This window comes from Glossina fuscipes, unplaced genomic scaffold, assembly GCF_014805625.2.
Source record: "Glossina fuscipes isolate IAEA_lab_2018 unplaced genomic scaffold, Yale_Gfus_2 3, whole genome shotgun sequence".
NCBI classification, from domain to species: domain Eukaryota; kingdom Metazoa; phylum Arthropoda; class Insecta; order Diptera; family Glossinidae; genus Glossina; species Glossina fuscipes.
Window position 1 is genome coordinate 4,719,994 of NW_023998417.1, and position 22,730 is coordinate 4,742,723.

Consider the following 22,730-nt stretch of genomic DNA (forward strand, 5'->3'; position numbering starts at 1 on the left):
TCCTTTAAATGGTCATTACAAAAAAAAAAAAAAAAAAAGGCTTCGTCTCTTCATTGTTGAGAAGTCCTTTATCGACAAAACATTTTTTCAAGTTCAAAAGGCGAAAGTGATCTATGGAAGCTAAACTTATCGAATAACGTATCAAGGGAAGCATTTCGAATTTTATTTTATTTTTTTTTTTAAAGCTCAGAATCAATCTTCAAAGACCTCGATAATATGTACACCTACCCGATAAGTGTCAAAATATGAATCGATCTAAATATTATTCATCTGTGTCTATCATAGGTAGTGGACCATAGCAGTCAAAGAATGTTCACACCACAGTATAAACAGAGAGCATATCTGTTTCCAAACCCAAAAAAAAAAAAAAAAAAAAAAAAATTTAATTTTATCTCATCATTTATAAACTACCATGGATTTAACGGGGAAAAAAAAAAATTTCATTTATATTCAATAGGTGATCGTACTTTGCCTGGAAAGAATGGAAAAAATTCATCACATGTTTTTTTTTCGTACTTTTTTTTAAGATAAAGTGGTTTTGGTATAAGAGTTTCGGCTAAAGTGGAAGGAAGATAAGTAAGAAGTGAAAAGTAAATATTCTATCGATTAGTTAATATGCTTACATAACTTAACTTATCTACATGTTTCCTACATGTGTTGAATGTAATTTCATTTTTGATAGCCGAATATCTTTTAACTCTTATGATAGAGCCCTCACCGGGAAATAATTTTAATATCAAGGAAGCACTTGCTTTGCCTTTGGTGTTGCATAAAGATGATGACGATGGTGACGGTGATGAGTTTGTCTTGTTTTGCCTCATTTAACTCTTTGCACATTCATGTATGTATCTCTTAGTACATGCTTGTTGGATGTTTCCTTTTTTTTTTTTTTTTGTTTTTTGTTTTGTCACATTTGTGTTTCACAATCGATGCATGTGCTTGGTTTTGCTGCTGACTATGTTTATGTATATCTGTACGTTTATATGTTCTTATATGTAAATGTTTGCTAAAAGTTTTCGACACTTTTCTTGTACATACTCATGTTAAGACTTTTTGTACACTCTTTTCGTAGGTTTTTGCCTTTGCGTGCATGTATATGTGCGCATATCTATGTGTCTTGTTTATATGCATTTTGCATAGTTACTGCTGCTATTGCTGCTGTTGCTGCTGCTGTTGTTGTTTGTATGACTTTCTTTCATTTTTGTTTTCATTTTTGCTTTTCATTTTTGTTTTTTGTTTTTCTTCTTTTTTTTTTTACTTTACTTTCAGAATTTATTTCAATATTTGAAATTTTCTTTTTTATTCTCTTTATCCGTCTCCCACTCCTCCTCTCTCTCTCTCTCTCTCTCTCTCTCTCTCTCTCTCTATTTTCTTTTGGCATATACTTCGTCCTTTTGCTTAATCTATACTCATCCGTTTACTGGTGGCAATGTTTTTGTACGTCTTCTTTGGTTTTTTATGAGCTTTTTTAGTTTTTTGCTCTTTGTAAATTGTTTTACACTTGTTGTCGGTAATGGTTGTGTATGTATGTATGCGTGTATGCGTTATGTGCGTGTATATGTTATGTGCTTATAAGTTAAAATGCCTTATCATCTAAATGCAATAACCAAACTATAAGTACTTTTAAGTTGGCAAAAGTAACAAAAACAACAATAACAACAACAACAACAACAGCCACAATACCAAAACTACTCTATGGCATATCATTACATTATATTAAGTGTTGAAGAATTGTGGCAATTGGAAGACAAAATATTTTGAGGTCCTTCATGTAACGTCTTTGAATATATCAGCTTTCTTAAATTGCTTGTAACCTCTCAAAGGGAATTTGAATATGAGATTCAAAATTTCAATTCAAGTTTAAAATGAAACAAAATCTCTTAATATTTTATTATCAGGCTTCCTGAGGTGTATATCTTCTAAGACAATCTATTTTCAGTTATGTCCGTCCATCTGTCCCATTGTTGTTGATACTATACGAAGCCGCAAAGTATGAAATAAAAGGATAGAACACGGCGCTCAACTCAATAAGTTCGTAGAATGCTATATGGAAGAATCCATGATAGAAGCGTACATCGGCATAGCGGCATCGACACTATTGAAGCCTTCCTATGATTTCAACTTTCAAGGGAAATGTTCCATGAAATCATATGGTTTCCTCATTAGCTATCTTGCAAACTTATTGAGTAATGGGTTATCTCACATATTTGCAGAGTTCGCTCATGTTTACAGCAGCTTGAAGCTTAAAATTAACCTATTTGTAGAAATTCCATTGCCTTATTTGTTTATTAAAGCCGCCTGAAAGGCAGAAATGGTTTCCTTTGCAACAACGACGTATTAACATAAACTTATTTGCAATGTAAGTTATTTTGCAAATAGCTTGGAAAATAAACTTGATTTTTTTACTTCTTCGCTTAGTCACTTTTAGAGATAAGCATTTGAAAGCAACATTTTTAGAGTCTTTACTTAACATACAAGTTGAACGTATATAACTCTAAACCCGTACAAGTTATCGTTTACAGTTGTTTTCCCGCTCACATACATACGCAATATAGAGCGTTCAAATCGGAATTAAGGGAGCGAAAACTAATTTTATTCCAATGCTAGAAAATTGCAACATAAATGATTTCCGTGTATTTCGTAAAGGTTTAAAAATTATTGCGCATGTATGCGTTTTCTACCAAGAGGAGGGCTATGCGATCAATAACTTTTCGTAGATTTTGATTTTTTTTATTTCTCACTAACAATGATTGAATTGATAAGTTCTAGTTAAATGTTCTTGAACAGCAAAGGTTACCTGAACATTACAGTCATCGGAACTAAGTAAGTGACATTTCGATACATTTTTTTTTTTTTTTTTTTGCTATGAATGTATCCATAAATACAAAATTAAATTCAGTCTGTATATATAAGAAACTGCAATACGTTCAGCTTCTTCTTCTTCTATATAGCTTAAACTGGTCTACAATCTAAATTTAAATTGATCTATCGTCCTTTACTCCCGCATTCCAAATTTTTTAGGAAAATTTCAATAGCGTTTCTGTAAGGACAAAAAATACATGTCTGCTCATTCTTACTTATCAGAAGGGATTTAGCTATGGATTGCTAAAAGACGGTGACTATTCATAGAGAATCGCCTAACTACTTCATAGTTACTAAAGAATTGTCTCTGATCAATACATTAATCTAAACTAACTTGGCCAAGTTCTTCAGATGTGATAATTCCTTACTCATAAAACTACCGTTTACTACCGATGTAAAATAAGAGATAAGAGGCCATAACTATGCGATTGCATTGAAACCGGAAAAGACGGTGCTATGAATAATTTTTAATCGCTAACAGACACCCATCTGAAATAATTCAAACTTGAGAACTGGATGTAAATGGTCTATGGAACCGGCCCGAGTTAATAGAAAAATAATTATCATAGGGTCGTACTTTTATTGTGATTTAGCAGCAATTTTAACTATAACAATTTACTTAATATTTCAAACGGTTTTGAACCATTTAATATAAGTCGCATAATTATTACAAAACATAAGATGTTGCACCTGCTTCGAGAATGCTGTGACATAAAGCCGCTTATCTTAAGTTTTTTTTTTATAAAGTTTAAATGCATTTGTAGGTTAAGTTTTTTTTTTTTTCTTTCTTTATAGGTTATTGAAGTTTCTACTTAAAAACCTTTTATATGTTTTCATTTTGCATTCATTTTAATATTGTTTTGTTGTCTTTTTAGACATTTGGTAGAAAAGTTTATTTTAATTAACTATAAATTAGATTTGGGTGGGTGCACACAAGGCTTGAATGTGTGCCGAGTGCTGCGTACTTGGCGGTTATATTTACTTTACCTTAGAAACTTTTATTTATAATAAAAAGAAAACGAAGAAGAGAAGAAAAAAAAGAAGAAAATTCTATCAAGTTTTCAAGAAATTTTTATGAGCAACACTTTTTAAATGACAAAAGCGACCGCAAAGATACTGCAATGGAAGACAAAATGCATTTAATATAAGTACAAGTACAATACGAGGCTTCTATTTCTTTCTATCTCTCTCTCTCTCTCTCTCTCTCTCTCTCTCTTTCTCTCTCTGTTTTAATTTCTTGTTTTTTTTTTTAATAAATATTCATTTGTTACATTAATTTTATATTTTCATTGTTATTTACAGTTAAAAGTACAAGAAGCGATGCGCAAAAAGGAAAAATTCCAACGTGAACATGAAGAGGTAAGAATAGCAAAAATAACACGCGTTTTTAATATAACTAATACAAGTGCAATACCACAACATGACACAATTTTAATTGAAATTGGAAGTAATTCTGTGCAAAAAATAGGAGAAAACTAAACTAAAGTTGCCGCTTTGCAGTAGCAATAGCGATAGAATCGTATTTAAAATGAATTGCTTTAGTTGCCATGTTCTATATATATATATATATATACACGCGTAGAAGATAGATAAATTCACATATTGTAGTATGTTGAACTTTATGCATAAATTAAACTCTCTTACTCTTTGTCTTTCTATACCCCATTAAGTACAAGTTAGTAAGTGTTAGTAATTTAAGTCACCCTAGCAAATCAATATGCAATAGAAATGCATAAAAATATTCATATTGCATATGTAAAGAGTCAAGTATGTGTCTGTGATTTCCCTAAAGATATTTTGTCATTGTCGTTGCTTTGTTCCTGTTACTGTTACGGTTGTTTTTGTTTTCGTTAATAATTTGTGCAAAAACAACAACAATGAATTTACAAAAGTATCTCTCAAATACTCAGTCTCAGGTTATCTCTACGTTTTATGCAAAATAATGCAAAAGTTAAATAGAATCTTTTTTTTTTTTTTATAGGCCCTTATAAAGTTTTTTGACTTATCAAATATTACTGTTAGACGATATTACATTTTAAAAAGATTCGGTTAATGTATATAACCCAATAAAAGGTTTTCATTTAGTTTAATTAGAATCGCAAAATGTATTAGAAAAAAGTATTGCCTACTTTTAGGAGAGCATATAAATTATATTTATTGCTTATTTTTATGCGATAAACGCAATTACTTACTACGGAGTATAAGAGAAGACTCGTAAATAAATGTAGATTCGAATAAATAAAAGCATTATCTAGAGTATGACATAAATTATGAAACCATTGCAAAGCTCTCTTTTCAGCAAGTTGATCTAAGTTTAGGTTGCCCGATGAAATTTTGAAAGAAATTAAAAACTATGTTTAACTTAAATTGATTAATCGGAGCAAAACAATGTAGAATTGCGCTTTATTTTCTTTTACTAAAAAATCTTAGAGAAGTAGGAGCGATCGTAAGATAAGCCTCGTGCTGATCTACGAATAACCAAAAAGAACAGAAAATTTTGTAAAGGGAATAAACTTATCCGGAGAGATTAAGGTCTTAAATTATCGAAGCATACCGAAGGTTATCTGACGCATATGCAAATAAAAAATTCCGAAAAATCCGTGCTTAAGATCAAATTAAAAATTGACATTACTACGGAGTAAGTTTAAATCATTCATTGTCTTCCTAACCGATCAATGATAAATCCTATAGAAATTCTTGTTTCATAAACACAGTCTGTGTCCCGGTCCGGTTACGCTATGCCATATAAAATTCATTTTCTAGACCTTCAGATCCATCTTATGTAGCTGCGGTTCCTGAAAGGTTACTAAGCTGAACACGCAGATGGCAGCACTAGTCCAAAAAAGTTAGAGAATATATTTGTGTTTTTGATGAACACTCAACGCAATTACAGTCATTTTGAACGGGTAGTTGTCAAGGCCATCTCGAAAACTATATAAGTATATAATAATTTGGGTATTTTTTAGTAAAAGCCTATGAGGGCTTGAAAAATTGAAGTTAGTTTAAGTCCTAGCTAGCTAATCTTTTATTGTATTTTATCACTCAACTCAAAAACGGTCCTCCTTCGTTAGTAAAAAGTAATATACTTACCTGCTAGTGGCTAAAGCATGTTGTGATATTTTTCATATAAAAACTAAAAAGAACGTTTATATTCCTTTTGACTTCTGAGTGTTTGGTTATATATCTTGTATGTGTGGGAAAACGAAGCAATCATGAAATTTATGATCATCTTGATTGATATTCAGACGTAACATTCACCGTAATGACATTAAATATGAATGATAGGAATGGACTAAAAACATATGGACAGGCATGATTGTGAAATTGAATGTGCAAACAAATGTTGTGGCCACACATATATATGTAGCAGACAGACAGGTAGATAAAAACGCAATAACAATAGCAATAAAATTGTGTGTGTGTGTATGTGTGCATCTTTAATTATTAATGATTCCGCATGCATGGATCAGCATTTCAAAGTGTACCTTAAGTGAAGGAGAAATGAGAAACTCTACTTACACACACACACACACATACACACACAGATATATCTATAAAATGTTTTAATGTATATGGCAATAATGCGTGTATTGAAGTAATGCCCCCCCCCCCCTCCCCTCCCCTCCCCTCCTCCCATCTTTAACATCATCTACATACACACATGCATATAATCGTAATACACAACCACCTTTAACACTTGACTTGTAGTACTTAAAACATTAACAGTAACAATCAGACGAACAATGAGAATAATACAAAGAAAAGGTGTGCGTAGTTTGTTAATTTGTAACAAAACACAGAACAAAGCAAACAACATACAGTTTATTTATATTTCATAAGTCATTGTAGTATTTGTCACTATTAAATAAACATAGGCGATGGGCTGGAGCGTGCTTACGGAGACATGCATGCATGTATGTTATAAATAAAATAAAAAAAAAAAAAAAAAAAAAAGAAAAAAAAAGGAAGATGGGCAGTCAAGCAAAGTACTAAAGCAAATGACTAAGTCAGTCGTTCAGTTTACAATTGGAAAAGCTTGAGAGTAAATGTTTTCTGGTTTTCCTTCCATGATAAAGGTTTTAGTTGCTTTGTCTCGTTTTTATTATTATTATTATTATTATTATTTTTTTTTTTTTTTTTTTTTGCTTTACTCGTTTCAGGCCGTATTTGTTTCATTCATTCATTTATTTTTCTAGGTTTCACAATTAAAGTTGTCTTTGCTTAAGAGAGAAAAAAAAAAAAAAAGAAAAAAAAAAACAGAAAAAAAAAATGAAAAAATTTTATGTTGAAATAGAAACTTAGCATTTTGACTCATGCATTTGTTGTTCATGCAACAACAGCAAGAACAACGATGTAATTGTGTATGTACGCGTATATATATGCATATATGCAGAGTCATGATTTCTTTGTTGGCCATAAAGCAAAAGTCTATTGCCGGGTATGAGCAGTTGGTTGACTTGACTTAAGGGACATAAAACGCTGCGAAGAGAGTAAAAGAGTTAGATGATAAGGGGAAAAAAAAGTAGACACTTATTGTTGGTTTATTATAATAAACACACACGTAACCTGACTTATATATATATATATATGGTATAAGCATACGACACTCGACATGCAATATTTATCTGTTGTTAAAGCAAATGACTGCCTACAATATATTAATGCTGCTTATACGACACACTGCGATTGTATTGTGCTCGTACGCTTGGTAGCAACTTTAGTAGACTTCATTTTCGACTAGCAGGATACACAAACGTATGTGACTGTTAAAAGAAACGCAAAAATGTACATAAACACCCACAGCACATATGCACGCGCACACACAATGAATACCGAATGCAGCATAGAGACAATTTCTTTATCGTCTTGCTTTCCTTAACGTTCTTAGCAGTATACAGTAGTAGTAGAGAAAATGTTTTGGTAATTATGCGAAGGGTGATTGTCCTCATATCACACACTCATTCACATTACATTCATACACTTATGCAGGCAACTCCTTGCTACTTGTTAAGCGTTAAAAAGGCTCAGTAACATTAAATAAAAAATGAAAATTACAAAAAAAAAAAAAAAATACAATCTTTTTTCTCTTCTTTTTCTACCGAAAATAATCAAAAAGGAAGTAAATAAGTTTATATGCACAAAAAACAAAAAACTCGAAAAAATTTGTTCTTTTTCACTCTTATATTCATTTGCTTAACGAACGCTAGTCGTCTGTAACTCCCTTCGCTTCTTCGTTTGTTTTCTGTACAGCATGCATATGAACAAATAATGCAAAGTCTTCTAACATATACATGTGCATCTATATGGCAAAATAATGGTATAATGAATTTTATATTTAGTGGAAAAGTCAATTTTTGCATTAAACTTTCAGTTATAACTGCAGCAAGTGTATGTATGTGTGTATGTGGGTGTGTTAGTGTGTGTGTGTGTGTGTGTGTGTGTGTGTGTGTGTGTGTGTGTGTGTGCGCGTCTATGTACAAATGCAAACTGACTTTACCGTCATTGCTATACCTCTTGTATTTCTTTTCTTTTTTTTTTCTTTTTATTTATTTTTTTTTTTCTTGCATTTCTCGGGCTGTGTTCTTTTTAATTTTTAAGTACTAGCATAAAATGTAATGACTTGCACTTCAATCGCACGCCACCGCAACTTGCCTAACACCGCTACTATACCATTGGCATCAACGTGTTTGCTCCTTTCATTGGTGCTGATGTTGTCGTTGTTACTGCTGCTTAGTTTTAGTATTAAAACCAGTATACGAATGCGCTACACACATATAGAGCACGTGAGAAAGCTTTTAGCTAATTTTTATTGAAAGAGATTGCTTGCAATAAACACACAAACATGTATATATATATATATATATATATATATATATATATACATTTTTTTTCTTTTTTTTTTTCTATATGTATATGTGTATATGCACACATAGCCACAACTATTAAGCACAACTTGTACTAGATTTTGATTTTGATTTTCTTTCTATTTTTATTTTTTACTTTTTACTTTGTTTAATTTCTATTTTTTTTTTTTTTTTTTTTTTTTTAATTTTGTTTATACATATTTCCTGTGTTTTTTTTATAGTCATCATCAAATACAAACATAAAAAATATTCTTCACCCTCTTGCTGTTTTCTACGAATGCAAAAGTAAATGTACATTTTTATTACATATATTTATATATATATCTATGTATATATATTTATTTGTATATATGTATAGGTAAGCTTGTTTGCTTGCATATATGCTTTAACGAGTCAAATTTAAATTCTTCTCACACAACAGCATCAAATAAATTCTATTTTATTTTGTATAAACACTTACTCACAAGTCAACCATTCATTCATTCGCTCACTCACCTCTTGGTTCTGCACATTCTAAGGCGAGGCACACACTTGCATATACATACATACATACATACATATATGCTCTCAATTTGTCATTCTACTTGTAAGTCAGTAAAATATTTACCAGAAATAACATAAAAGAGTAAATAACACATACACAGTTATTTATATTAAACCATATATATATATATATATATATATATATATATATATATATATATATACCCATGTGTATTTGGGAATAGAAAAGTGTGTAAGGATTCCGCATAAGCAATATTTGAATTTGTTGAATTAGAAATTTAAAAATTGTGCCACAAATTGGCTCACGGAAACATTTTGGCAATTTAAAGGATATTGTCAGAGACAACAGTTACATGCGCACACACTCTCACGCTTACACGCGCACACGTCCTTTTCTACATCTATATATGTAAATATATGTAAAAATATATTTTCCCAAAAACCCTAAGTAGCATTAGTTAAGCATAATAAGTGAGTTAAAGCGTAAGGACACACAGGATAAGATTTTAGTTAATTTGCTTTATTTAGGAAATGTTTTTCCTTAAGAACGGTTTTTACACCGTAATCTACCATTTGCAACATTAGAGATTGTTTTGTTTGTTGTTAGGTTTCATCCCAAAAAGTTTTTTTTTTGCATTGGATTGCAAATTGTTGAAAACCGCTTTTACTTTAGGCACTTAATTCTGAAGAATGCTCCAGATTTATTCTATTCGGAATTTCTCTACTTTTTCTTAAGAGATTTAGTTATTTAGATTGTTTTTGCTTCTGCTACTACAATGCTCGCCATTCCATTTCCATCTTGTTACTCACCAACAAACTTGATAACAATTCGCCCGTAAAAGCCCAAAATTCTAAAATGTTATGTAATAACATATATTCTTGTCTAGCGTAGAATTAAAAGTCAATTATGCTACATCGTTCCGTTTGTGCGTTCATTCGTCATGCCATGCATATGAAAATTCATGTCATTTGGAGGATAATTAGAATTTGAGAACTAAGAACAGCAATGCAATTCACTTAATAAAAGTATTTATTCTGTGTGATCCACTTTATCGGTGATATTCGTACCATGATTGCTTCTTCTGATGTTAACCATTAACAAAATGGAAACTGAACACATTTGTAGTATCACTCGAACTCTTTAATATTGTCTTAGAATTGTACTTGGAGGCCTTAATAGTCATTTAAACACTATCTGTTCACCTGATCCCCAAAATGCAATCTACTATGTTGAGAGTCAATATATTTTCAAGATAACTTTCAGTTGATCCTACATTTATATATATATATATCTTAACATGCTAATCTTTAAGTAAGTCTTTATCGTTCTAAGCGATCTCTTAAACGATCAGAGCTGATATCCAAAAGGTTCTGTAGATTCAGTCGTTTGGCTTTAATTTTCGGCACGCATAGACAGATGGGGACTTGAAAAAGTCCCTAAGAAGCCTCAAGCGATAATGTGATGTGACAAAAAGGCGCTGTTTAACGCACAGAAATCTCGGATTGACTTTAATTAATTTTACAATCGAGTTTTAATGAATTTTTTATTGCTGATAGTATTATCGCTTTTAAGATCGCTCTTATGAGTGTATCCGTTAGAGCAGTAGAGTCAATAGGCGTTGAGAGAAAAGTCATCTTAGGTAACATTTAAGTTTATAAGGTAATAGATTTCTTCTTATTAAGTCTATAAAACAGCACATAAAGCAAAAAGTAGGCAGGAGCTTATAACGCCTAAGAATCAATGTAACTTGATAATCTTGAAAACTAAGAATCTTTCTGCTGCCTCTTAAATAATTTCAACTTATGAATCAGACAGTTTTAGCGATTGCATGCATCTTCTGTTTATTTGTTTCTTGATTTTTTCTTTTTTTTTTTTGTCTAGTGACTTGTTGATGTTAATAAATGGCCACAAGCTATATAACAAAGCAAAAATATGTTTGAATATATATATATATCTACCACATGAGCCGCTAGCGCGACATGCACAAATTTAATTACATCCCTCGTACTTATAACTTACAAAAAACTCGTATTAAGGATTATAATACTGAAACATTTGCTTACTGAAATCGTTGTAGCCACCTTTCGTAGGAGCTAAGGTGTGTTCTTACAGATCTTTTCCTACTTTATACACCCATACGTACAAGAAATTGCTTATCGAAGTAGTGTAGAGGACATAGCCTGCTTAAAACTTGTGACAAAACTTAAGTATCGAAGAACAGACTCTGCCTTGCTAGTGAAACACGAGACCACTGGCGCGATTTATACTGGCGATCTATTTAAGAGCTAAAACTTAGATTTGTTTGCGCTATGTAAACAAAGAGCTAGAAAGAGATGCATAGAGGGATATCAAAGCAGAAATAATGTTGTTTTGAGTTTTAAATAATAGACTTTTGCTTTTACGAACAATTCCTTCAAGAAGCGATAACATACCAGAATATGTAAAATTGAAGACACTTTTCCCTGTGTGTGTATGTGTGTGTGTGTGTGTGTGGCGTAATTCATTAGTGAAAGAGCAAAACAGCTTATTTGAATGTGTGTGAAAAATCGAAAGGCTTGCCTTAAACTATCACTTATGCACCATATGCGTATTACTATCTAGAGTGTACATGTAAATAGAGATAATTAAAAGCTTATTTGTAGAATTACAGATTACTATCTGCACCTGGCACAATCTCTTCATCATCTACTCCGACAGATAATACGTTTAATCGTTACGTCAGGTCATAAGTTTTTCAAATTGTAATTTTCGCCTACTTTTGGTTCAGTAATTTTAAAGCTTATTAAAAATTCGTAGTTTCTTTTTCTTTTTTTTTTTTTTCATAGTAAGGGGTTTAAGAATTCGATCATCTCTGTACGTAGGCTTAATTTCTTGTTCGTTTTTCAAACTATTTTTTTATTTATTTATTTATTTTTTTTTTTTTGCAATTTCTCGTAAATATTCTTAATGCTGTGTAAGTAAGTACAAGTGTATGGAAAATACCGAAAATAAAAAATAATAATAATAACAACTAGGAAAATAGGTTAACTGTATTTATCTACAAATAAACTAAGGGCAGTGACATAGGAAATCTCTTATGCTGTTCTACTTGTCCATTCATTGAAGTTTGTTTTGCTCAACGTTTACCACAGAAAAGAAGTAAAAAAACAAAAAAACAAAAAACCGACACTAAAAAATGTAATTCCTAAAGGAAAGAAAAAAAAAAAAAAAAAAAAAAAAAAAAATTAGAAAAAAAAAAAACTAAAACTTGGCACAAATATTATAAAAGAATATTTGGCAGAATATCCGTAGGATATATTCAAGGATTAAAGTGTAAACTTTTAATTTAAAGACTTAAGTTGTTGATATTGTGAAAATTCAATTTAAACAACCATACAATGCTTATAAAGGAATATAATAAGTTTACGTTACGTTACGAGAGACGATATAAACATAAAAGCACTATTTTAAAATATTTTTTTTTTTTTTAGAAAATTCAAATGTACGTAAAGTGCATGCAGAGCGCTATAAACAAACTAGAATCAGAAAATGCCTTCAAGCAGTCACATAAACGATCTGCCTTAAGTAAAACGGTAAAATTTCTGTTTTTTTTTTTTTTTTTTCTTTTGCTTGTTCGCTACTATCATTTCATATGAAGACTGAGACGATTTCATATGATACGCGATAAGGCATAGTAGCGGTAACTTCGTTGTATAATTTCCAGGAAAGGAAAACTAATAAAAATAAGTTAAGGTTTTATGCTTCAATCGGTCGCATGTAAAGATTCCAATCAATCTATCAATTCATTCATAATAAAATAGCAAAATAGCAACTTAAAGTAAATACATCAGTATTCTGTTTACATTCTCCATCGGTTATGCTAAGGATGTATTGAGTTTAGATGGATGCATGGAACATTCAGAAACTCGTTTATTACAATAAGGGGTTTAAGTCTGTCTCTTGGCCGGACACCCGTTCATAAATTTCTCTTCAAGGCAATAAATTTGAAGCTTTAGTATTTTGCGATGACATCACTTGAGATAGGAATGCCGCCTTCCACTTGCCAAACTGATTAGCTTCGCGAAACCAAAAGTAGAGAAAAGTCATAAAATTCATTGTTTACATTTTTTAATACAATGAATTTGGTAGCAGCAGAAAATGATTTTCTATATCTATTCAACTTTCAATTGCTTTGTTCAATGGCGCTTTAATAACAATTTTATTACGTTTTTTTAGAAAATTTTTATAATAAATTGCCGAGCAAGTCCTTTTACATTTTACTATATGCAGATATCAAACAGTAAAGAGGAAGAAATGCGGCACAGGCTGTCACAGTATTGGCACTTTAAATACGATTTAGAATTTCAACCAACAGGCTTGCATTTCTGCTTATATCAAAGAATAACCGAATACACCCTATAAAACCCTGTACTTCAAAACTGAACGAACCAAGCAAAAAACAGTGTAATTATGTAATTTTTTGATCGATGCTTTACGAGATATCGATCACTGCAACTGCCACCTAAAATATTAAAAATCAAATAAGGACAAATAGTGGCAGAAAAATGAATTTATGGCCATATGATTAGTATATGGGAAGATTGTCTCTACCACAAGTAAACATTATATTAAGAGGGTCTCTCTCCGTCTGCAAGTATGAATAATAATAAGACTTTCATCTTAAAACTTCGATTAGCGCAATTATTGCGAAGCGATTAATTCTGGGAAATATAAAATATATCAGTAAAACTGTACTGCTAAACGGACTAATAATTCGATGAACTGAGTGAACTTAATATGAATATTGACAAACGTTTCATAATCGATGTAAATTGAATAGCCAATGAAACAACAATAGATAATAAAATTAATGGTCGGAGAAAGATACAAGTCTTGTTTCGAAGCCCCATTTCATGTTCACCATGCTTATGCTAAATTTTCGTCAAGGATAAATAGATAAATTCCTATTGTGACCGCAAGAGCTGTGATTCCATTTATCAATGCCAGATTTCATATTGCGTCTTATAACAGCTGCCAAGACAGTGTTGACATGCTCAAACCTCACCTTGGTTATAGCTATTGTGAGATATCCACACGGCAAAGCCACGATGCTTACACCTATTAGCCTTCAGCTATTTTCTATCTCTTTTCCCTGATTCCTAGCTTGTTAGGCGTAAAGGAGGTATATTCCTAGTAATAAAAAAGAATATATCCAGAAGGATCTCTGTACATATCCGACTAAGCTTGATCAAGAGTTTTTCAAAGCACAACATGTATAAAGCAAAACGAAATGATTATTGTTCTCTTCGATCCTATGCAGTGAATTTCTAAAAAAATCTCATTAAGTTCGCGTCTCATAGTTTTTTAGAAGAAATCACCGAAACGTCATTCTAGATAAATGCTTTGATAAATTTTTAACTTTGATCGTTAAACACTTTGCTTTTCTGACATCTGTTTTTGTTACTAATACGTCGCCGCCGTTTTTATTGATACACAATTTCAAAGATTTTGCGAGTAACGCTAAGCTTGTAATGAATTTTTTTTCAATATTTTTTTTTTTTAATAGATTCTACGCGACATACGCCAGGGTTTATTACAAATGAGCCGTGAAGGCAAAATTGGTAAGTTTTTCTCAATCTGCTTTCCGTTTTTCTTCCCTTATCTATCTGGTATGTAAACTAAGCTATCATCGATTTTTTATTTTTTTCTAATATAGACGATACTTATATGTACGACGATGCTATACGAGGACCGCATTACGCGGTTAGTGGTATACATCCTCAGGGTCATTGGTACGATGAGCCACCCTATGAAAGTGATCCCGATGACTTTCTAATGTCTGGCATGAATTGTGGACCAGCTGCCACAATACAGGTAATTATCATATAAAAATTTGTGTAGCAACAAAAAAAAAAAAAAAATGAAATTAATTAATGCGTTATACAAAAAAAAAAAAAAAAAAAAAAAAAAACATTTTGTTTTGAACTCATTTAGAAAAATATAAATAAAATACATACTATCTGCACTGAACATTGTGTTTATTTTCCAACACACACACACATTTTCGTAGAAGGAAAATAAAAAAAAAAAAAAAAAAAAATTATATAATTTTAATTTTAAATTTTTGCATTTTGCATTTGACAACTGCGTATAATAAACTGATTTGCGTTTTTCTATAACGTTATGATGTCGCCGCAATAACCATAAACTAAATATTTATAATGACAGAAAAAAAAAAAACAAAAACCGATATTCCCGCAGTCATTCATTTATTTTTCATTCATTTGCTCGTTCATATGTATGTACATTACTTTCGTTGACATTATTAATGAAGTTTTTTTTTTTTTCCACTCCATCCCCCCTCCCCTCTTCTTTTCGACAATTTTTCATTTGATTCCATTTATTGCAATTCAATGAAATAAAATTCATTAAAAATCGAAAAAAACATACACATATATAACAACAGGCGTCAGCTTTTTAAAAAGATTCAATAGGAATGAGGCGAACTATATATATATATATATATATATATATATATATATATATTCTCGATATTCTTACATTTTGTGGGGGAATAAAAAAAAAACAAAAAAAAAAAAAATGAATTTTTTTTTTTTTCATTTTTACTGCATGTACTATAAAAATTAAAATGGATTTTTATGATTTCCTCTGTTTTCTTTATTTCTGTCAAATGAGACGTATGAACACAAACCGTATATATTTATACACACCACATCATGCACTTACACAATTTAACGAAATGTGTGTAAAGCAATTGAACCGCATTTAACTGTTATGCTATCATATAAAATTTTTGGCAAATATGTTGAAGCAAGTAGGAGTAGATGGGCGGGAGTAGATGGATTTTTTTTTTTAAGTGTGTGTGTGTGTGTATATATATATGGTTGCAATAACTCTTCCTACACAATTGACTTTAATGCCAGTAAGCAAGCAAGCAAGCAAGGAAGCAAGCAAGCAAGCACAAATAAGAAAAACCAACCAGTCAGCCCATTTTTTCGTTCAACGTCGTTATCGTCGTCATCGTCTCCTGACGAGTTTTCATATGTAACGATGTCGTCTTCGATGTTTTCTTTTTCTTTTTTTTTGGTTGTTTACCCTATTTGTCTGCTTGCTTGTGCCGCCGACATCACTGCTTGCTCTCTACTGATGTCTTCACGAGTGACTTAAGTACTTGCTTAGGAATGTATGAAAATGTAAACCGTGTCTATATGTTTACATGTATGTTTGTTTGTCTTTTTCAAGTATTTTTTGGCAAATTCCAATTTTTTTTTTTTGCTTTCCTCGTGGAAAACGGAGCCACTCTCATTTTGTTGATATTTGTTAATATGTGACATAAGAGTATAAAATGTTTCCTCATTTTTCCGGTTTTTCTTTCTTATTTCCTATAGTTCGCTGGTTGGAATTGTTCCCATTAATGTAAATAATGTTAATGTTATTTTACTGAATGAATGCTTCTTAGGGCGCCAAACGTATTTAAGTAAAGTAATGCGCTAATATCTCGAGGGTTTAAAATTTCCCTAACACAAAAAAACAAAAAAAAAAAAGACAAACTAAAAAAAGATCTAAAATTTATTTTACGTTGTTTTAAGATAAAACTAAGTAATTTTCCAAAAAATGAATTATTTTTCACATTTTTTTTTTTTCTTCTTCTTCTTCTTCTTCTTTTGTCTCTTTTTGCTTTTAAAAGGGTGGTCGTGTACGTTTCACTTCGAATCGTGAAAGTACGGGAGTGATTTCTTTAAGATCAGCTGGTGATATATCTTTGCCGCAACGAGGACCACCTAGGCGTGGACTTATTGTACCTCAACAGCCACCAAATCCACCGACAATAATACCACTAACACATGCACGGTATGTATGCAAAACCAAATTAATAAATAATACATAAGTTAATAACAAGATCAAGGAAAAATTTCGTTTTTTTTTTTTTTTTTTTTTTTTATACTTTAAATGAAAACATAACTAAGCGAAACTTATAGCATTTTGTTTGATAGTCTTTTTATCATTTTTCTCTCTCAAAGAAAACAAAAAAAAAATTTGATTCGAATTTATACATCAAAAATTCCTAGGCAGGTTGTGTCTTGCGAGAAGACAATACAGGATACAATTCCTTCTTACATATGTTGCACACTTTAATCGAATTACCAGTTGGCAGTAGAAAGCAAATTGCATGGCCAGGTTGGAGCAGTTCACGATTTATGTATGCTTGCATTCCAAAACCAACAGACATTTAACATTGCCTCACGTGCCAATAAAAACCTGGCTCCACCATTTTATCTATCTTGGATTATAATTTTTTCACAGTCCATTATCGTATATGTTCCATTTTGCCATGCCCATTGTCAATGTCTTCAGAAAGAAAGCTCGATTTTGTTACAATTCAGCAAAAACTAAAAACATCTTCAGTTTCCGTGTTTTTTACTCATTACGCATAAGCTACATATATAGACGTAAAAATTTCTACTTCTTCACTGGTCCATTAAATTATACACCACCTTATGGAGTAATTATGTATATTTATTTTTTCGTTTTTTTTTTTTTTTTTTTTTTTTTTAGTTAAGTCACGGATAACCGTGATGGATATAAAAGTTTTCCGGGCACTGCTCGAGCATAATTTAAAAGAAAAAAATTCGTAAAGAATTAAGGAAAAAATGCTTTGTTTTTCAGTTACATTTGCAAAACAGCATTTTATTATTTCGAAAATATTTTTTAATTTTTTAGAAAACTAGTCAGAGTTTTCAAAGCATATAATTCTTTCTTTAAGAAAAAAAAGAAATTCAAATAATTGAAAGTTTTTTTTTTTTGTTTTTTTTTTTTATTAGTTTGATAAGAACATCGCAATACGAAAGTTAATATCTCTGCTAGCCATGAATTGAGCGTAGTCGTTGCCGTCCTCCAAAGGTAAAATGCCATAATTGCTTTCAAGGTTATTAGCATTAAAGTCATATTTATATATTTGCGGAGAAATCTGAAAATTGGAGTAGGGACCTTTAAGTGCGACGAATTGTATTTGCAGCGATATATCAGTTTCGGTCCTTAATATCAATTGATAGAGAATGGAATTTATACCGGAGCGATTGGGATCGTCACGAAAATCAATTCTTGCCCGCACCATCCATATTCTGCCAAAGACAAGAAATACTTTCGTCTCATAAAAAAGATCATTCTCGATATAACAGGGTCTGAATTGCAAATCTGTAAATGCTATCATCTCGTAATTTAATAAGTCAGCAACATTCCTGAATAAGTTCCTTTGTGCCTCGTGTTTCGATTCTAATGTTTCCAAGTTTGTAACAATATCCTGACATGTTCTACGTAACAGCTCGCAATTAGATTCATGCTCAGTGAGTTGATTACGTGGCCCCTGCCAATTGCATCCAAAGCGGCCATTTTTACACATTATCGGATATGCGTTGCATTCGTAACGCTCATGATTATCCAATAACTTATAAGGCAATTTTTCATTGCAATATTGACAATCACTTGATAGCTCCTGTATTGCTTTCTCAACAGCGATGTTTCGTACCGTAACAGATATATCCGTTTCGCAGCATAGGCATTTAGGCGGCACACGATATATTCGGGCTTCGGCCGATAGGTCTGTAAGACAGGGAGCGCATATTGAGTGACCCTCTTTGCATAGATACATTGAGGTTCTACGTAAATCGAAGCAAATCTCACAACGCAATACGGCCACTATACGTTCTTCAAGTGTGTCGATTGGTGGTCGCGCACGCGATTTTGTACCTGTTGACTCTTTTCCATCTCCAACTCTGGCATTAGAGCTACTCGAATTGTTGACACTTAGGGAAGCGCCTGCACTAATTCCAGCTCTCTCTTCGCTTAAAGCATCGACTTGTATCTGGCTGCCGCTTGGCTGATCCGATGGCCCTTGTTGAGCCGCATGACTGCCAGAATTTTCATTGTTAGATGACAGCATTGCAATTATTTTCTACGCGTATAGTTATATGTGCAACAAAATTATGATTTTCTTTGAAGATTGCATTAAAATTATATAGTTTTTGCGTTTGTTCTTGATTTATATGACTAGATTTAAAAATTTCTGAAAAATTCTCAGCTTCAAGATGGCTGCGTCTTTGATTGTCAACGCACAAACTCTGACAACACGTGCGACTGTTAATTTATAAATTTGACAAAAAAAAAATCTATTTGACATCTTAGAAGTTGCCCAAGTGAGGAATTTTTAATTTGAACAGATATCAATTTTTCCCCTGAGAAGGGTTTCCCAATAACGATGCAATAGCATGGGGAATAATAGTATGTTTTTATGGACTTGAAATCAATCGATTTCTGTTTTGGAAATTCTAAGCATACTTATGTTATTTTAATTGGAAGGAAATCGTACCGCTCGATAAATGTAAATAGTTCTGGAAATCGGGGGTCTTCGAGAATTTGTCTAACGATTAAAGTTTAATTGTCTTTTTTTTTATTCCCACGCTTTTCATAGGAATATACATTACATTTACTTTACGCGTTGAAGGCACACTCCGAGAAATACGAAATTGATGCTTAAAAACGACGAATTTATGCTTAAAACGATATCTAGCTTCACATGTTCCTCTCTGTGTCCCTGTCTTGTGATTATCATATCAAGGGTTTGTTTCATATTTTAAGGCTCTTTTCTCATTCTTTAAGCGCAGTTGTACGTTTCTGTTAAAGAAAATCTCCTTCAAATTATATATATCGGGTGATTTTTTCACTATTTTTTAGAAACTATAAAACGAAGCATTCTTGCATAAGGTTTTTAGGTCATATGAGACTTTATTCACTAAATGGCTTATATGCCATCTGTATTCGAAAATGATATAATGATTTGATCTGGCAAACAAATATCATAACAAATTTCTAAGCCAGCGAAAAAACCTAAGATATTATAAAATCTTTACATAAAAGGATTGAACTCAGGCATTCAAAGATCGAATTTCTCTTAAGCATTTTATTCGGAGTTGATACGAAGTTAAGTTTCAGATTCAAAATATTTAAATCTTTTCTCCCAAAATTTTTTTTTTAAGGCTGATGTGAACTTGAAAACTGGAAGACACTAAAAGTACAAATTTAAAGCGTAAATAATCAACAATTGATATAAGCAGTGAACGACCAACCAACATCTGTCTGTTCTTAAGAGATATTGTATATTAAACATTTTTGAAATTTGGACTCAAGATTATACCAAGTTTTCAAACTTCGTCGCTCGGGAATAAGAGCAAAATAATTTTTTCAATTTCTACTTTAGTGTTTTGGAGAGTACCAATAACTAGGAGAATCGCAAGGGAATCGATAAGGAATTTGTATAGTAATTTGGACTTGGATTTTCGTTACAGAATTCGTGATGAAATTTTTTTGAAATGATTTTAATTAAAAATGAAATTTTCAATTTGGTTTGCCAAAAAAAAAAATTGCACAAAAAAAAAAAAAACGAATATTGTTCATATGTTTACACACATGCATCCTTCACTTCATTCATCCTTACTTTATTTAAAATGAAAAATTGCTCTCCTGAATGAGTTATGCATTTTTCTAATTTTTATGTTTTGTGATTTCAGCAAAGCTGTTTTGTTAGCTTGTAATAACAATTCAATTAGGAAAACATTTTTCTAAAATGCAACTAAATAAGATTTTTAATGAAAATGAAAATTAAATTAAAATTTAAAAATTCAAACATATTTTATATAAGTATTTTGTAATTATTGATATTGAGAACGATTTCTTCTAGTACCATATGTATTCAGAGATGCACACGCACATTTACATATGTATATATATATATATATATATATACATTTATACATTTCATGTTAGTGTATGCATGAATGTGTTTACGTATACAGGATGTATGTAAATTTACAAGCACAATCATAAATTTAAACATTTGCACATATAGGTAGGGATGCTTAGACTCGGTAGAAATGTTCGTATGCTGGACATGAGTTTCATAGAAAGCTTAAAGTATTTTAAATTCAAATGGTTGTGTGGCTTGCGTATGCGTGCATATGTGTACGTGTGCATCATATTAGTGTATTAAATATTTACTCTGACTCACTCGGACTGTGTCAGTCGGAATGCGTACGTGCCCAACAATGACCACTACTGAAAACCTCTGTCCACCGCAACGCCATTATCAAACACCACAAAACAAATAAACTTTTACTTTACAATAAGCAAACACTATTCTGCACACCTTCAATATAATATATAAACATATTAATGCATATATATATATATGTATATATATATATATACGTATACATATATGTACCATATACCATTAAAATGTATACGTATAATATGTAGGAATTTGTAGGTATGTGTATATGGGTAGAAAATTTTAACATTTTCTAGACTCGTCTCGACTAGTGATTGTTGAAACCCTTAAATTCTTTGCCAAAGTCATGTCAGTATCTCATTAGTTTTCTTTTTATATATATAACAATCTACCCATTCATGTAAATATAAATATATGCACGTGTATTTCTCTCTCTCCCTCTATCTGTCTCTCTCTCTCTATATATATACATATCTTGCGTGTATGTATGTACATATAGATATGTAACGCATTGAGCACATATGTGTAGTAAGTTCAAATTGATGACTTTTCCAATGCTTTTTTCCTTATTATTATTAGTTTCGCTATTGTATCTGTTTTATGTTTTTTTTTTTTTTTTAAACGTTATTATAGTATACTTTTTGGAGCAAGCCAAACACTTGCGACGAGAATACTTATTGAGAGAGATTGAAAATATTAAGTGGTCAAAACCCCAACTGTTTGCAATAGATAACGTATACAATAGCAATTGTGTGTGTGTGTGTGTGTGTGTGTGTGTGTGTGTGTGTGTGTGTGTGGTTGACTATGGTATATGGTATATGGTGTGTGTGTGTGTATAATTGTTATTATATAAAATATTTTCATTTTCACTTGAATTTCTAAAGTAATTTTTAGAGATTATTGAAATCTCCAGTTAATCCTTTGATACATTTAACCAGCGATGTATGGTTCTTTAGAAAACAAATATTACAAAAAGTGTACAAATAGAGATTATTTAGAACTGTTGAAGTGAAAAGTACCTATAAAAGAAAAAATAAAAAGAGAGAGAAAAAGGAAGGTAAACGAGATCATCATATGAAATGTTACCTCTTGCTCGCTATAAGCGAAAAGGTTCAAATTGTTATTCTATTTAAATTTAATAAAAATTTCAATTCCTTTTATTCTTTATTTTTTTATTTTTTTTTATTTTTTTTTTTTGTAATCTAATATTGTTATTGTTATTATGATTATTAAAATTACTCAGAGAAATAAAATTTCTTGAGTTAAAATCTTAAAGCACTGCCTCTTCTAGACTAAGGCTGTCCGTTTTCTGAAAACTCTAACGCATTTGAGATTTGAATCCTTGGCCATTGAATTGAGCTCGCCGAGAATTTATTTTAATACTATTTTATGATATATTTGAATTATTAAATTATATAAGACTTTATATGAATTG

The 22,730-nt window shown here is 31.2% G+C and overlaps 1 protein-coding gene across 4 annotated transcripts in view; it reads left to right on the top strand.

Moving 5' to 3' along the window:
- Nucleotides 1-22,730, top strand: part of LOC119634926 — a 117,590-nt gene that overhangs the window by 85,976 nt on the left and 8,884 nt on the right. For all 4 annotated transcript variants that reach the window (XM_038029361.1, XM_038029364.1, XM_038029363.1 and 1 more), the window contains exons 7-10: nucleotides 4,165-4,221; nucleotides 14,777-14,831; nucleotides 14,927-15,084; nucleotides 16,919-17,082. In XM_038029361.1, the coding sequence (XP_037885289.1) occupies nucleotides 4,165-4,221; nucleotides 14,777-14,831; nucleotides 14,927-15,084; nucleotides 16,919-17,082 (434 nt within the window). The remainder of the gene's footprint in view (nucleotides 1-4,164; nucleotides 4,222-14,776; nucleotides 14,832-14,926; nucleotides 15,085-16,918; nucleotides 17,083-22,730) is intronic.